Genomic DNA, 16,844 nt, shown 5'->3' with positions numbered 1-16,844 from the left:
TGGATACTATTTTTATAGATATATAAAACCATGTAAATATACATATATGGAAGGGGAAAAGTAGCAAGAGGGAAGATGGAGAAGGAGTGGGATACCGGGTCCCTATGCTTAAAATATATGATATCCTTTTAAGTTATCTTTATGAAACCTAATGTTACGTCCAACGAATAAAGGAGAATTAAAGAAAAATGCCTGTCTAACAGAGATAGGAGGCAACCCCTACTTTGGCCCCTGCTCCCAGGAAAAGAGCAGGCCCTTTTGTCATCCCAGATTTTAGTGGTCTTCTCTCAAGTCTCGCTTGGCCCTCCAAAGACCCACTTTGGAAATTGTCCCATTGATTTTCCGTTCAATTTGTTATCATGTCCTTCTTTCTTGCTTTGGGTTTAATTTCCTCTTCTGTTGCAATGTCCTAGGGTGGGAAGGAAAGTTTAGTGATGGGACAATGCTCCTCTCTGCTATGGACCTTTTCATCTACGTCTTCCCTCCAAATGCTCCTCCAGCTGCATCCTGTAAGGGCTGCCAAGGTGTTTCTGCTCCATAACTTCCCTGGCTCCTTCTCCTCCACTTTACTCCGGATCTTACAACATACTCTGCAGCAGCAGCATGTCGTGGGGCATTTTCGTTTATATACTATTTTGATATCCATAAGGTAGGTGCTCCTTCTAGAACTGTTTCTTGCTTTTCATCATTTCTAGGATGTCTTTGCTTCCTTTCATTGTTTTCTTTATTGTTTGCTCATTGGCTCTAACTTTTCCCTCTTTAAGTGCTATGGATTGTTTTTGAAACAGGTTGAAGAAATAACAATGAAGAATAAGCAGGAATTTAAGAGGCAGTCAGTCACTGAAAGGAAAAAAAAGAGGGAGACAGAAAGTCAGGTAATTACTAGAGATTGATGGTATTCTATAGGAAATAATAATCAAACACTATAAAAAGAGGTGACATTTTTTAGCCTTCTCCAAGAAAGTGAAAAATAAGTAACTTTTTTAGAAATTTTCTTGCATGCTTATAAAAACAAATATGACCAAACCATAGGACCAACTTTTACACATCCACTCAGTCAGGGAGGCAGGACCTGAGGGGTCTTAGTCAGGCAGCTCTATAGTCCCTGATTACCTATTGCAAGAGAAACATGAGTCATTTGTCTCCACCTGACACAACACACGCAAATGAACAGAATACAACTTTTTAAATCTACAATTTGAAAGAAAAGGACAAACTTAAATTTAAAAAAAAAAAAACAGCCATTGAAGCCAAGTTGTGGCACACCTGAGAGGCAGAGGTTGGAGGACATGGAGTTCAAGATTATCCTTGGCTACATAGAAAGTTGGAGGCTACTTTCAAGTACATGAGATCCAGTCTAAAAAACAAAACAAAACTGAGTCACAGCTATTTAACTCTGAACGCTTTTGGCTTTAACTCATTTTGTTAAGAAAACCTATTGACCAGCTTCTTAAGATTCCCCACTCAATGCAGCATGACAACTGTCCACACGCTAGGTCTACCAAGGGCTTTCGCAGCTCACCAATACCCTAGAACCTGCAGAAGAAAAGACAGACTACCAGGAACTGTGATAGACTCAGCTCTGAAGGGACTTTGTAGTGTACCCAGAGTGAACTATAAGGATAGACACCCACAACTGCTCTGACAGAGATGACACTGGAGCTCCAGTATAGTCCCAGGGGACATCGAGATTTAGTTTGCTGTTTTGAAATTTTCTGGAATTCTTACACATGGGGGGGTAATAGACTTCCAGGTAAATGGCAACAGACTCTAGAGTTTGGTGGACATTATGAAAACAAAGTCCATAAATCTGTAAGGAAAAGAAGCAAATTCCTTCTTAGTTTGAGGCATGATAAGTAACACATTCAGGATTGGGGCACAGGGCTGTGTCTACTCTAAAGAAAAAAGCAGGGCAGGGTGGAAAGATGGCTCAGTGGGTAAAAGGAGTTACTGTGCAAGCATTAAGACCCAGGTTTTAAACCCTAGATAGCATCCATTAAAAAAAACCTGGGCATAGCTAGGCTTGCTTGTAACCCTAGCACTGATGAGAGAAAGAAGGTCTCACCAGTCCAATGGCTGGCCAGTCTGCTGAAATGAAAGCACTGGCTTCAGTGAAAGACCCCCATGTGGAGGGAATAAGGTGGCTACCAATAGAGGAAGCCACTACCATCCTTTCCTGGTCTCTGTATGCATGTACACAGGTACCCATATCTACATATATTACACATGCCTGCGTATACTACTATACACATAGCGCACACACATGTACCTACACAGAGCAAAACAGAGAAGAGTGTGTGTATGGACATTTTAGTCCAAAAAGACAGGTTTAGATACTTCCTAAATCATAGCAGAGAAGGATGCTAGAAAGAAGAGATAGAGACAGGGAGACCTAGAAGAGAGGTCTTTTTGCTCTCCATGGAGCCAAAAGGACCAGAGCACCATATCTAAACACCAAAGAATTACAAGCAAATGCAAATAAACAAAGGAGTAGCTGAGATCTGCACGCCAATTAATTATGTGTATGTTTTTTAAGTTACACTTTTTTAATTTATCCAGCATCACTGTAATAGAATCGCCTCATATTCATGAAAGAAAGCCATTTTCTAAAGATTTATTTATTTATATATTATATATAAGTACACTGAAGCTGTCTTCAGACATACCAGAAGAGGGCATCAGATCTCATTACAGATGGTTGTGAGCCACCATGTGGTTGCTGGGAATTGAACTCAGGACCTCTGGAAGAGCAGTCAGTGCTCTTAACCACTGAGCCATCTCTCCAGCCCAAGAAAGCCATTTTCTCTGAGCTCAGGAGCTGTCAACATCAGTTTGAATGGTATCTGGTGTCTGCTAATCTTCATGAATGGTGGTCTGTGTGCCTTGTAGGACATTGAGTACCATCCCTGGTCCTGAATCACTAAATGCTACCTTTGTTCTCCTTTGCTACTAGTTGGAATACTCAAAATGCCTACAGAGTTTTCCAAGAATCCCCAGTCCAGGGACCTGGGGAGGAGTGAAGCAATCGGAGGATGGTGTCCAAACTGCCCCTAATTGACAACCACTCTATTAGCTATACTATTTTGAATAATAATTGTTTCAGAGTAGTAGTTAGTAGACATCATCAAATCCACAGTGTTCTGTTGTTGTTTTGTTTTGTCTGAATTGGATCTTACCATGTAGCCATGGCTAGCCTGGTTATCACTATGGAGACCAGACTGGCCTTGAACGCACAGATCCACCGGCTTCTGTGCCCAAGTACTGGGAGTAAAGGTGTATGTCACCACACCTGGCAGACCTAAGTAATACACTTTAACAAAACTAGCACAATGTAAGTTTCTTCCTTCTCTAATATGTGACGTGTCTTAACTATTTAAAACCATAATCTAGCAAATACATAAATATTATTTTTTGCCCCATTTCAGGCAAATTGCAATCTGATACGTTAAATGTGATTAATATTTCTATTTAATATGATGATTCATGTAAAGTCAGAAAGCAGAGGGAAAGTTGTACATATTGAATATATACATAGAAAATAAATTTCTAGCAAAGTTAAATTTCACATATTCTCTTTTATAGTGGACATAGAATGCATATGTAAGCAATAAAATATCACTTAAATTGGATGGAAACAAATGATTATAAAAACATTTTACATGTATTGAAAAAGTAAACGTGAGTTTGTTTCATGCCACTGTTAATAAAAAGGTCACTAGTACCATGGAGATAGAGAATACATGATGTATTTTTTTTCAGATTTATTTATTATGTATACAGTATTCTGCCTGCATATATGCCTCATGCCAGAAGAGGGCAGCAAATCTCATTATAGATGGTCAAGATCTTTGGAAGAGCAGTCACTGTTCATACCCTCTAAGCCATCTCTCCAGCTCCAGATGTGCTCTATTTTGATATAATGTAGTTCTTTTCACTATACAAATGACTCCCAGATCTTTCCTTTACCTGATTTATCTGTAGTATCTTCAAATTCCACAAGAAAGGAGTACCCATTGTTCCAGATGTGGAGGCAGGTGGCTGGGTCATAAGAAATGGTGAGTGGTTTTAAGCCAGGGTCATAAACACTGTCCCTCCATCGGATGTTGATGGGTGACTGCCGATCACCAGCAGGAACAAGGTCCAAGTTCTCCCAGAGTGGAGGTACTAGGAAAGAGCAAGTCCAGGCAATTAGCAAAAGCAACTGCTACCTAGTACTACACATAAGACCATCCCATTTGGGAAGACCCCAAAGGGCAAAGACAGTTCACAGTCTCAGAAATTAGTTATTTGGGGCCTTAATCAACTGTGTAAAGAAAGCAGATCATGGCAGGTCAGAGAACACCTTGTGGGGGAGTGTTCATTCTGTCACCTCAGAAAACCAACTCATCTCAGCCTGTCTGCTAATGTGATCTGAAGCCAGTGCCATTGTTCTGAGGAATCGGCACAATATCTGGAGAGTAGAGTATAGAAAGAGTTTTCACAAATGGTGTTCTTTGTTTCATTGCAATTCCTTGACCTCCAACCACCTAAACAAAGTCAAGTGAACCTTCAATAAGGGACTTTATCTCAACAAAGGAAACAGGGTTAAAACTGTTGGAAGCACCCTTTAGTTCAGTATCGTCGGTTGTTCGGCTGGTGTAGCCTGCCCCTTAGGCAATGACTGTGTCACATAAGTGTGCATGCTTCATTAGCCTCTATAAACATCTGTGAGGACTAAGCAGCCACCTTCTAAGACCTGGGTGAATACCAGCATTGCTGAAGTCCCCAAAGTTCACATTTTTCCACAAGAATGTGCACACTATCTCTTAAGGTATACACATACAGTTTGTCCAAAACACCTACTGGCTATCTGGCCCATGCCTTCTTCCATAAAGTCAAGCCGAGGTTTTGGCAGTAATATATCGCAGACTTCCTGATAAGAACACATAGAAGCCTATTCAATGACACAGAAATGATGAACGGAACCCACACCTATCAGTTTGGGGTGGTCTCCCTTGCCAAACTGAATAGCTGCACCCAGAAGAATCCAAGTAGATCTATATCACTCCACACAAAACTCGAGTCCAAATGGATCAAAGACCTGAACATAAAACAGGATACACTGAACCTGAGAGAAAAGGAAGTGGGGAATGGCCTTGAATGCATTGGCACAGGAAAACATGTTCTCAACAGAACGCCATTACCACAGTCACTGAGATCAACAACTAATAAATGGGACCTTATGAAACTAAAAAGCTTCTGTGAGGCAAAAGACACCTGAGATGGGTTGCAGATGCTTGGCCCAGAGAGTGGCACTATTTGGAGGTGTGGCCATGTTGGAGTGGGTGTGTCATTGTGGGCATGAGCTTTAATACCCTAGTTCTACCTTTCTGGATGTCAGTATTCTGCTAGCAGCCTTCAGATGAAGATGTAGAACTCTCAGCTCCTCCTGCACCATGTCTGCCTGGATGCTGCCATGTTCCTGCCTTGATGATAATGGACTGAACCTCTGAACCTCTAAGCCAGACCCAGTTAAATGTTGTCCTTATAAGAGTAGCCTTACATACACACACATATATATATATGTAAGTATGTATGTATACATATATATATCCAACTCTTTCTCTATATGTATATATACACACATATACATGTACATGTTATATATACATGATATATATATATATATATATATATATATATATTCCATTTTCCTCCTGTAAGTCCTTTGTGTATATATTATGGCTTACAGTTTATTGTTTTTATGGGAGTTCTAAGTATGTGAATGATTGGGCTGCTGTATCTACATCTGTTTTGTTTTTATGCCTTCTGCTCTTTTCCTTCTGTGTGTTTCGTCCTATTCCAATGTGTTAGTTTTTATTATTTTATTATAATTTTAGAAGCCTGTTTTCTAGCCTGATCCATAGAATGAGTTACAGGGCAGCCAAGGCTAAATAGGCCCTGGAAAATAAAAACTAATAATAATGATAATAATTAATTAAAAATGCCAGGCACGGTGGTAGTGCACACCTTTAATCCCAGCACCCAGGAGGCAGAGGTAAATGGATCTCTGAAGTCAATGCCAGCCTGGTCTATGTAGTGAGATCCAGGACAGCCAGGGTTATATAGGGGTTATATAGCCCTGTCTCAAAAACATCAGCAGCAACAACACCAACAATTATAGAAGCTTCTTTGTTTTCTACTGAGAGACAGAAACATGGCTCTCTGGCTGTTTTGGAACTCCCACTGTAGACCAGGCTGCCCTCAAACTCACTGAGATCCACCTCCTTCTGCCTCCAGAGTACTGGGATTGAAACTGTTCACCATCATCTCCTGGCAAAAAAAAATATTTTCAATAAAAGGAAAACAAATAGAAGCACCAAGAATGGACAGATTTAAGGCCAACCAGAGAGGAAGGCTGCAGACATGGGTCCAGAATATCTGAATTTGGTTCCAGGTACCCACATAATGGGCTCCAGCCACATGTAACTCCAGCTCGAGAGGATCTGTCGCCCTCTTGTGGCCCCTGTAGGAACTTCCTCAAGTACATAAACATACATACATAACAAATTACACATAAAAGTATACGTAAATAAAAATCAAATAAAACCTTTTTAAGAAGCGGGAGCTAACACAGATGGACAGAAGTTAGTACCAATGTCCTGTGCACCTTGTCTACGACAGCTGTGCCGCTAGCCAGGAAAATCTCCCATATACGTTGGTACCATCCTCATCCTAGTAACACAAGGACAGAATCCTATCGTTGCTTCGCTATTATGGAGAAGATATTTCACCTCCTTTTAGTACCCGCCCAGAGCTAAATTCGCCTAACTTTAGCTTTAAGTTTTTTGTTTGCCTGATGTTTTTTTTAAGTGCCCCAGCAGTATGTATACTGAGTATCCCTGAGCATGTAGACCAGCTGTTCTCAACGCGAAAGAATCAGGCCCCCAAGAGACCATTGCCCGTGCTTCGGAGTAGGGTTCTACTGACACCTACTGGACAAAGGCCAGGTAAACACCCTTCCCTACACAGGAGAGGCAAAGATTATACTGCTGGAAATGTCCGCAGGGCCAGAATTGAGAAGCTTTCATGTAGAGCCCACAACTATACATGAACTCAAAGTTTGATTCCCAGCCCACTCAGTTTCAAAGCTCCCCGACCCAAGGAAACCTCCTGTTCTTGTCCCTATGATAGTCACTAATATACCTGAGAAGACCATTCAAAAGCCAACAAGTGAGAATCTCCTGTGAAGATGACGGAAGAACTGGAATGCTGGTCAGCAAGTCCCTAAAATAAGGTCCTCTGTCATCCTTGATAAAGATTTCATTGGGACATCGGGAACTTAAGCTCTTACATTTTTTTAATTCCCCCTCTCCCTTGCTTTCTCCTTTTAAACAAAAAAGCAGATGGAACTGAGTTCCTGGCACTCTTCTCCCTTGAGAGAGGAGGATTGTGTTGTGTTCTAAGAGGTCTTATCTTCACATTTCTCATAGTAAATAAAACAGCAATGTTTGGGTCAACTACAGCTCAACTTGGTAGACTGAGCTTGTCCATGAGAATCTGTAATCACTGTGGTGGTGGTTCAGTGGTATCGTGTTCATCTCCCAGGTATTGTACCCTAAGTTCGATCCCCAGGACTGCAAATGATACTTATTATATAGTTATTATTATAATAAAAGATTCTACAGCTGATAAACACCAATACTTATTTGTCTTAAGATTGATTTTTTTTTTACTTTTATGAATGTGGTTGTTTTGCCTGCATGGCTGGCTGTACTAATGCACCTCTTCCTCCCCTCTAAACTTTAGATTCCATGTTAAGCATACATTTGCTCTTAACTCTTATTCATGTAGCTTCAATCCCCAGCACCTCATAAATGACGTGTGGTGGTGCATGCCTGTAACCCCAACACTCTGGAAATGGAAGCAGGAGGATCAAAAGTTCAAGGTCATCTCCGAATGGAGAATCTCCGATGGAGATTCTCATAGTGAGTATGTCTCAAAAGAAAAAAAAATTCACCAGGTAGATTGGTTTAAGCCCCCACTGAAAGCTCTGTCACCCCCAACTTGTCTGCTCTTACTCACCTCCACTCACTCTCTTGTTGAAACAAAACTTTACTCTTAAAATTTTAGTTAAAACAAAACACAAAATCTCAGCAACATGACTGCCTAAACATGACCCAAACAAGGACCACAGCAACAGATGTGCTATGGTGGACAGGGGAAAGATTACAAGGACTCAACCCTAGACAAAGGTACAGGTGACCGAGGAATCTTGAGAGCAGGAGAAATGGTCTTCCCCAGGAAAGAGCACACCAAGTGACTATCCAATACCAATGGTCATCCCTGAAATCATACACGGAAGTAACAATATACAGACTGAGCAGGTTGTACTTACATATTTAAGACTCTGTGTGTGTGTGTGTGTGTGTGTGTGTGTGTGTGTGGCCATGAATTTGAAAAATAGCAAGGAGGAATAGAGGAATATATGGGAGGGTTTGGGAGGAATAAAGGCAAGGGGAAAATAATGTAACTATATCATAACCTCAAATCTTAAAGAAAATTCAGGGGCGAGCATTACAGATGTTGGCCAGAAAGAAAGCAGTCCAGGCCCAAGTTGCTGCAGTCCACTGAAACGAGGAAGCTCTAGAAACCCAGAGTATTTATATAATGACAACACGAGGAGGAAGTTATGTGGTTGATATGGAACCTACATGGAATTTCAGTGAAAGGAACAGGGCTACCTGACACACATACAGCTTTGGGACAGGAAGACAGCCTGTAAAGACATGCCGTTCTCCCCGCTCCTCCCACCTCTCTGCCCTCCCATCCTTGGGCACTTTGTCACTGAATTTAGAATAGCTCAGAGTATTGCTCTGGTTCCTCTCTGCACCGGAGCTTTTCAGTGTGATATTGGCTTAGCTCAAGAGGCTGCTGTAAAACGGAGATGTGCTATAAATGAATGACACTAAGGTCTTTCACAAAAGGCTTACCACAAAATCATGCAAAAAACTCACTTACAGTTCTTAGAGTGGTTTCATGTTAGAAGTATAATATCTTTGATACACTAGGTTAACTAAAATATATTAGAATTAACTTATCTAATTTGTACTTTTAAATTATTATTGATTGATTGATTAATTATATATGGGTACTTTGCCCACATATATGTGGTTTTGTCTACATTTATGTCTGTGCAATGTGTGCATGCCTAGAGCTTGCAGAGATCAGACATCAGGTGGCCTGGGACTAGAGTTACAAACTCTGGTGCTAGGAATTGAACCTCGGTCCTCTTGAAGAGCAGTCAATGTTATTAACCACTGAATCATTTATTTGTACTTAAAAAAGTGAAGTCACTAGAAAACAGAATTACTTACATGACTCACATATGGTTCGTGTTACTCATTTATTATGCAGCACCATTTATGAATAATTTTTACACTAATTACCTGTTAAATACATCAACATCCAGAATACAGTGGATTAAAAAAATACATCACCAAACTAATTTCCTTTTCTGTTTTCTAACCCACACTGCCTCTCTATCCTGTCTTTTTCATGAGGAGTGTGCTTTTCCCACAGAATCAAAGACTTTCGTAGTAGGTTTTGGCCTTAAGACAGGGTATGAACAACAGAGTACACAGGCTCTCATTAAAGCTTTACCGACAGTCACAGAAGCACAAATGGCTTTGCTGGACTATCAGGCTTATGGGGGAAACCCAGAAGCTGAACTGACCAACCAGTGGAATCACATGGCATTGTTACCTCAGAAAATAAAGCCTGCATTCCCTGTGTCTAGCTCCAGGGCTTCCTGTTAGTTCCTAGGAGCCAGAGATGGCCTTAAACTCAAGAAATTCCAGTGAACTCCCAGTCTTAAATACAAATTGAAACATCCGGGGCATTTATCATCAAGGAGTTATCAATGTGTGTTGCTGTCAGGAATTGCTTTCATCTCCAGCAGTGACATCACCAGGTCACCTATACATCTGTTGCCATGGCAACAGCCATACATTCCCAGCATACCTTTGGTTCAGCTCCCACCTTCACCTGGGAGCGGTTCTGTCATTTCAAATAAAAGGCAGACCTATCTTGCCCCTCTTTTCTTTCTCTTTCTTCTCCTTCTCGGCCCCTGCCCCAGGTCCCCACCCTCCCAATAAACCTCTCCATGTTGGCCTGGTGTGGTTTGTCCGCAATTTCCATCCCAACAATGTCGTTTTGGTTTGGTTTAGTTTTGAGACAGGTTCTCACTCTGTAACACGGGCTGGCCTGGATCCACACTCCTCCTGCTTTACATTTCTGAATACCTGTGTTGGAATCACAAGCATTGTCTGCCATATCAAACATAAAAAGGCAATGTCAACCAACCGACCAAAGGACCGTTAAATAGGTTGGAGAGCACCTGCCTTCTTGCAGATGACTCAAACATGGTTTCCACCACCAACATGGAAACGCACAGCCACCTGTAACTCCAGTTCCATTAGATCTCATTCCCTCTTGTGGCCCCAGAGGGCACCCACACACATGTGGCACGCGCACGCACGCGCACACACACACACACACACACACACACACACACACACACACGAATCAATATAATGAAATTAAATGTATAAAAGAACAAAGTCTTAAATGTGCTTATTGATTTATTTTTGTCTGTTTAATTATGTTTGTTTGTTGATGCTGGGATTACCGTATACAGCTTTAGCCACCATCCACCACGCCCAGCTAAACTGAGATTATTAACAGAACTGGAGATTATTAAAAGACACTTTTTTTAGTTTTACTTTCTTTTTTTAAAATTTTTTTTCTTTATTAACTTGAGTATTTCTTATTTACATTTTGATTGTTATTCCCCTTCCCGGTTTCCGGGCCAACATCCCCCTAACCCCTCCCCCTCCCCTTCTATATGGGTGTTCCCCTCCCCATCCTCCCCCCATTGCCGCCCTCCCCCCAACAATCACATTCACTGGGGGTTCAGTCTTGGCAGGACCAAGGGCTTCCCCTTCCACTGGTGCTCTTACTAGGATATTCATTGCTACCTATGAGGTCAGAGTCCAGGGTCAGTCCATGTATAGTCTTTAGGTAGTGGCTTAGTCCCTGGAAGCTCTGGTTGCTTGGCATTGTTGTTCATATGGGGTCTTGAGCCCCTTCAAGTTAAAAGACATTTTTAATGTAGGTTTTTTTTTTTTTTTTTTTGGAGACAAGGTCTTACTGTGTGTCTGGAACTCACAGAGATTTGGTACCTCTGCCTCCCAAGTGCTGGGATTAAAGGCATGTGCCACTGCTACTGGTTTAATATAGAATTTTATGGATGGAAGTTACAATTAAAAAAAAACAAGGCTAGAACAAGACATACCCAAGTATGAGCTTCTTAAAGAGAGTTACCTAAATAAGCTGTTCTCCCCCATCAGATTATATATGTATCTATGTACATACATACGTATGTATGTATTTTTATTCTTGTGTCTCTGTATGGTATGTGTGCCTAAGGAGGCCAGAAGGTGGTGACAGGTCCTCTGGGGCTTGAGCTGTCCAACATGGGTGTTGGTCTTCTGCAAGAGCAGCTTAGTTAAGCAATCTCTGTAGCCCCCTGAGCAAGCATCATAAATAAAACAATGTTGTGAAAACTCCATACAGAAACATTCAGTAGAATTTCTTTTGAGGATGGAAACTTCGAGTATGGCCAACTATTATGCACACAGGGTTCTAAAATATTAATGAATTTAAATTGACATGTAAATACATGAGACTAGTGACATTTCTTTCTGTTCCTTTTTGTCATTTGTTTCTTCTTTTGTTTTATCTTTGTAATTTCATGTTTTTTTTAATGGCTGTATTTGATATAGTGCAGGTCAATAATTTTAATGTTCCTCTGCCTTGTATAAAAGAAGGCAGATGTGATACACAGCTGTAATCCCAGCACTCAAGAAATAGAGACAGGAGAATCAGAAATTTAAAGGCAAACTCAACTACACAGAAAGTCTGAGGCCGATCTGGAGTATATGAAACCCTGTCTCAAAAAGAGCGAAATCCAAATGACTAAAGAAATAACTAGAGAAAGATGGAGACCATTAAGTAACACTAATGTAATAACAAATCTGTCCCATTTTTATTGTTCATCATCTTCTTTATGCCTTTCATTAATTAAACATCACTAAGTCATCAAATTCATTTTCCTGTGTTTTAGCATCTTATGCCTAATTTTTTAATGTAACAATTAAGGTAAATGGCACTCTGAGAGAAACTAATTTTATTTTCATCTCTGGCAATAGGTATGCAGTCTATTAAGTCTTTAAGAGTTCCTGATTACATCTCAGGAAAACAGTAAACCGAAATTTGAATAGACAGCCATGATTACTGGCAGGGAAAGAAGGTGAATGGCGATGAGCTTCTGCATTTTCCACAATCTCCTACTTCCTTTATTCCTTGGTCTGTTTTATGTTATAAAGGTCAGATTGGAAGCTGGGTGTACAGATGTGTGACTGTCACACTGGCACACCCAGAGACTAAGGCAAGAAGATTATCCAAATTTCAAAGCCAGCCTAAGGCTAAAGAGATGGCACAGAGGTCTTGAGTTCAATTTCCAGCAACCACATCGTGGCTCGTGACCATCTGTAACAGGATCCGATGGCCTCTTCTGGCATACAGCATACATGCAGACAGAACACTGTATACATGATAGATAGATAGATAGATAGATAGATAGATAGATAGATAGATAGATTAATAAATGTAAAACAAAAACCAAAATTTCTCAAGACCATCCTGGGCTCTATAGGAGTCAGAAGCTACGTAAGAGCAGACAAACAGTGGATAAAATGGTCAGATTTGACCTCTGACACAAGTACCGAATCTATGAAGATGACAAACAGGATGAAGATAAGAATGATTATGACACTAAAAAGAAGCAGCCAGAACTGAATTTCTAATCTTTAACATCCTTTCCTGTCTCAGAGTAGCCAGCCTTCTGGCAGGCTATTGAGTTGTCAGGAACAATGAGTATTGTCTTTCCGACTATGCAGGGGTAGGATATAGGTCTGCAGACAGGGAAATATGATCAGTGGGGCAGCAAAGATATTCTCCTGCCCAAAAAAGGGTTGGGATGCTGTTATGTGCCAAGGGTCAAACAAAAGGAAACTGCCCAGTTTTCCCCACAAACTCAGAAACAACAACATGTCTGAGTCTTAATCAAGGAAGGTTGGCCCTCTCTGTCACTACCATCTGCTGCAAATACTGTCCTAACGTCACAGCACACGGGATTTTAGATGTGTAACTTTTAACCTTCTGCTAAAAAATAAAAGAAGAAAACTTTAGTAGCTGGATGGGTATAACTAATGTTTTCCACCTCAGGCCATAGACCACAAAGTACTGAATACACAGAAAGCCACTCTGGCTAGTATGTGGGCATACTTGTAGGAAGCCACACCCAACGAGCAGAAATTTTTTATGACTCAGGCCAGTTTGTTTTAATGAGAAGACACCCAGGGTTGAAAGTAATGGAACTTTCAGTTAACATAGATTTATAGAGCAGTTTCAGAATCCCAGGCTTAAGTGAGATTAACACTGTCATTGGCAAATGTTTTTCTTTTACCTATCTTTTACATCTGGAGTCAGGGAGAAACTTAGGTCTCACTGCAAACCAGCATTCAAAACGTTTGTATGGTGCTTTGTTGAGTTGTTTTGTTTTCTGGGAGTGGAAATTTCCTCTTCAGTGCTAATAGTTAGCGACCTCATCTGCCCATAAACTCAAATGAACCGTGTCACAAATGTACACAGCATTCTTTCTCCTCATCTCAATGGTCGGTTCTTCTCCAGAGGGCAATTTTGTTCCCTAGAATTCATTGAGAACTGTCTACTTTTGGGTTTTAAGACTGGGGGGGGGGGGGGCTGATGGGAGCCTGGGATGAAGGGAGTAAATATATTCCCCCACAGCCCTGCACCCGTGCTAAGGTAGACAATCCCTGCAACACCATGACATGGGCAATAACTCAGGCGAGCAGCAGGGCACTGAAGGAAGAATATACGCAGCCTCATTTCATCTCCTATGGTTACAGCAGAGCACACACTGGCAATACGGTCAGCTAGAATTAACTCCTGGATTTATAACGCCACACGGGATATTTTGGAGCATGAACACAATGGCTCACTTGCAAAACCTAATATGCAAATTCTATAAACGTAAGATGAAATGCAACACCTGGGCAGTGGTGGTGCACGCCTTTAGTCCCAGCACCCAGGACGCAGAGGCAGGCAGATCTCTGTGAACTTGAGGCTACTCTGGTCTACGGAGAGAGTTCCAGGGTAGCCAGGGCTACAGAGAGACTGTGTCTCAAAAGACAGACAGACAGACTGACTGACTAACTGACTGACAATCAATCCACTGCAACAATTTGTAGTTTGTAAGTCAACCTTAGTCAAAGGGAATGAGATAAGATACCAGACTTGAAGACATTTCACCATCTTCACAGCCCTTGTTCCCTTTCAGCATGCTATCATTTAGCACGCTAAAACAGGTGGAAAAGGACTTTCCATGTCTGCTGTCTTTACAGTCACCTTCACAGTTCTTAAGGTGTAGGAGCCCACACTGGAATGTCTACAGGTGATTAGCAACCAACCTTTTTACTCTCTTAAAGGAGTGGAGTACTCACAGGCTCGATTCCTGGTTCTGTATGTGCAGGTATACAGACTGCAGGACCTCAGTGGCACCAACCTCGGAACCCGGAACCGTCTCCACAGCAGCGTGCACGAAGAGACTTGTAGACTCACTCTCAGGTGACTCATCACTGTCATCTTTAGCTTGGAACACTCAGCAATGACTAAACAGCTCAGGAGCCTAAAACCTGGAGGAGGACAGAGGAAGGAAAGCTAAAGGTGACAAGCAGCGAAAAGCACAAGGAAACCTGGGAGAGAACAACACTGGGAAGGCTGGTTCCCATCCTGATGTGGGGGAGGGGCAAGGAGAGGTGATAGTTCATTCACTCTTCTTTTTCAAACTGAGTGCCTTGGTGGCATGCAGGGCTCTGAGGGAGGACTGACTCAAGAGCTTGGCAGTTCCCTCAGAGTTGGCAAACGTTAGAGGCCCAGAGAAAAGATTCTTCTTCATACATATAAATAAAGACTGTGGTTCCTACCATTCCTTCAAATTAAAAGAAAATGTATTGTCTCAAGTCGTAATTAGTTATCCAGTATGGTATTTATATATGGGAAGAGTTCAATGATTAATGCTCCTTTCAGGCAGCCTGAATAAGAAAATAAATCATTTCTTTCTGGCTTCCTTAAAAAAAATAGCCAGAAAGAAATGATTTATTTTCTTATTCAGGCTGCCTGAAAGGAGCTTGCTTTAAAAAAACAAAACAAAAAATAAATAAATAAAAAACTCCACAAAAACAACAACAGCAAGGGCTGGAGAGATGGCTCAGTAGCTAATAGCATTAGCTGCTGATCCAGAGGTCCTGAGTTCAATTCTCAGAGAACACATGATGGCTCACTGCCATGTAATGGGATCAGATGCCCTCTTCTGTCTCATACTCTTCTGTCATAAGGGCATACATGTAGAGTGCTCACCTACATAAATAAAGAAATCTTAAAAAGAAAACCAACAGTAAATACATCCTGCCAAATTAGTTGCCGGTGGTTTTGAAATCTAAGCTTAAGTATAACCTGTGACTCTTGCCAGTTTTTCATGTAAAACTGGCCCTGGAACGCAGGAGACATGGACAATGTTAAGTCTTGAACTTTGTGTCTACCACTCACACATCCACTGTGAATGTCTCAAAGGCAATGCTTTGCAAGGTATTCACTACACGGTCCACAGTTTCTGGTGACATCAACTCGGAAGGGTTCCCTTCCAGCAGTCCCTCACCCCTGGCCCACTATTGCTTCACTAACTTCTCCTGAAAACGCTTGTAACAAGTGAACAAACAAGTTCTGAAATTAAAAAAAAAGAATGACCTCTTTCAAAACCACATCCATTCCTAAAGCCACTCTTCTGCCTTTTGTGCCTGGTCAATCCCTTCTTACCTTTGTGAGTGATTACAGAGCCACTTCCTTAATGCTTCCCCTGACCCTGTGCTCACCATGTTAGCCTAACATCCTCTTCTTGGTACTTATCACAGCCGCACTAAGTAGCTAATGAGAAATGCAGTTTACAATTCCATTCTACCCAGAGCCTAAGCCCCAAGTGGGAGAAGTTGTATCTTTCTTGGTCAGAGCTGCATCTCTTGGGGGCAGTGCCTTACAAAGCATGGGTTTGGGGACTGGAGAGCAGTTAACAGCATGGGCTGCTATTCCAGAACACTTGGATTGGATTCCCAGGACCCACATGGTGGCTCACAACTATCTGTCACTCCAGTTCTCGGGGATCCAAAGCCCTCTTTCTGGTCTCCATAGGCTCTATAAGCATGTAGTAGTACACAGACATACATGCAGATAAAATACCTATATACAACATAACATCAAAAAATAATAATAAAACATGGATTTGAGGATTTGAGAAGGTTTCCTTATAGTTGGTAAAGTTGTTGATACCAATTTTAAGAACTGAGGACTGAGACATTTGGAACAGTACTAATGGTCTTTCCTAGGATTTTGTTTTGTTTTGTATTGTTTTGTTTTATTTATTGCAGTGTTAACTATCCCAGGGTCTCAAGTATGCCAGGCAAGTTCTTTACCACAGTTATACCCCCAGACCGCATTGTTTATATTTTTGATATACCCTTTCAGAGGAGCATCTCATATCTCTTCTTCTAGGACCTAAAAGATCCACTAAGTCTTGCTAATCTAATAAGAAAATCCCAGAGTGTGACTCCAACCTAGGCACTCAAGGTGGGAATTCTCTCAACGCTTTTTGTTGCTGTTTCAACATT

General features: G+C 41.3%; 1 protein-coding gene across 4 annotated transcripts in view; it reads right to left on the bottom strand.

The window, feature by feature from the left end:
- The window catches only part of Ca5b (carbonic anhydrase 5B), a 60,018-nt gene that overhangs the window by 32,799 nt on the left and 10,375 nt on the right, over positions 1–16,844 (bottom strand). For all 4 annotated transcript variants that reach the window (NM_001005551.3, NM_001434027.1, XM_087599592.1 and 1 more), the window contains exons 2-3: positions 14,628–14,819; positions 3,967–4,164 (exon numbers count right to left, since the gene is read on the bottom strand). In NM_001005551.3, coding sequence (NP_001005551.1) covers positions 3,967–4,164; positions 14,628–14,769 — 340 coding nt within the window. In that variant the 5' untranslated portion in view covers positions 14,770–14,819. The remainder of the gene's footprint in view (positions 1–3,966; positions 4,165–14,627; positions 14,820–16,844) is intronic.

Source organism: Rattus norvegicus, chromosome X (genome assembly GCF_021556685.1).
Source record: "Rattus norvegicus strain SHRSP/BbbUtx chromosome X, alternate assembly SHRSP_T2T, whole genome shotgun sequence".
Classification (NCBI taxonomy): domain Eukaryota; kingdom Metazoa; phylum Chordata; class Mammalia; order Rodentia; family Muridae; genus Rattus; species Rattus norvegicus.
This window is presented reverse-complemented; position numbering and strand designations above follow the sequence as displayed.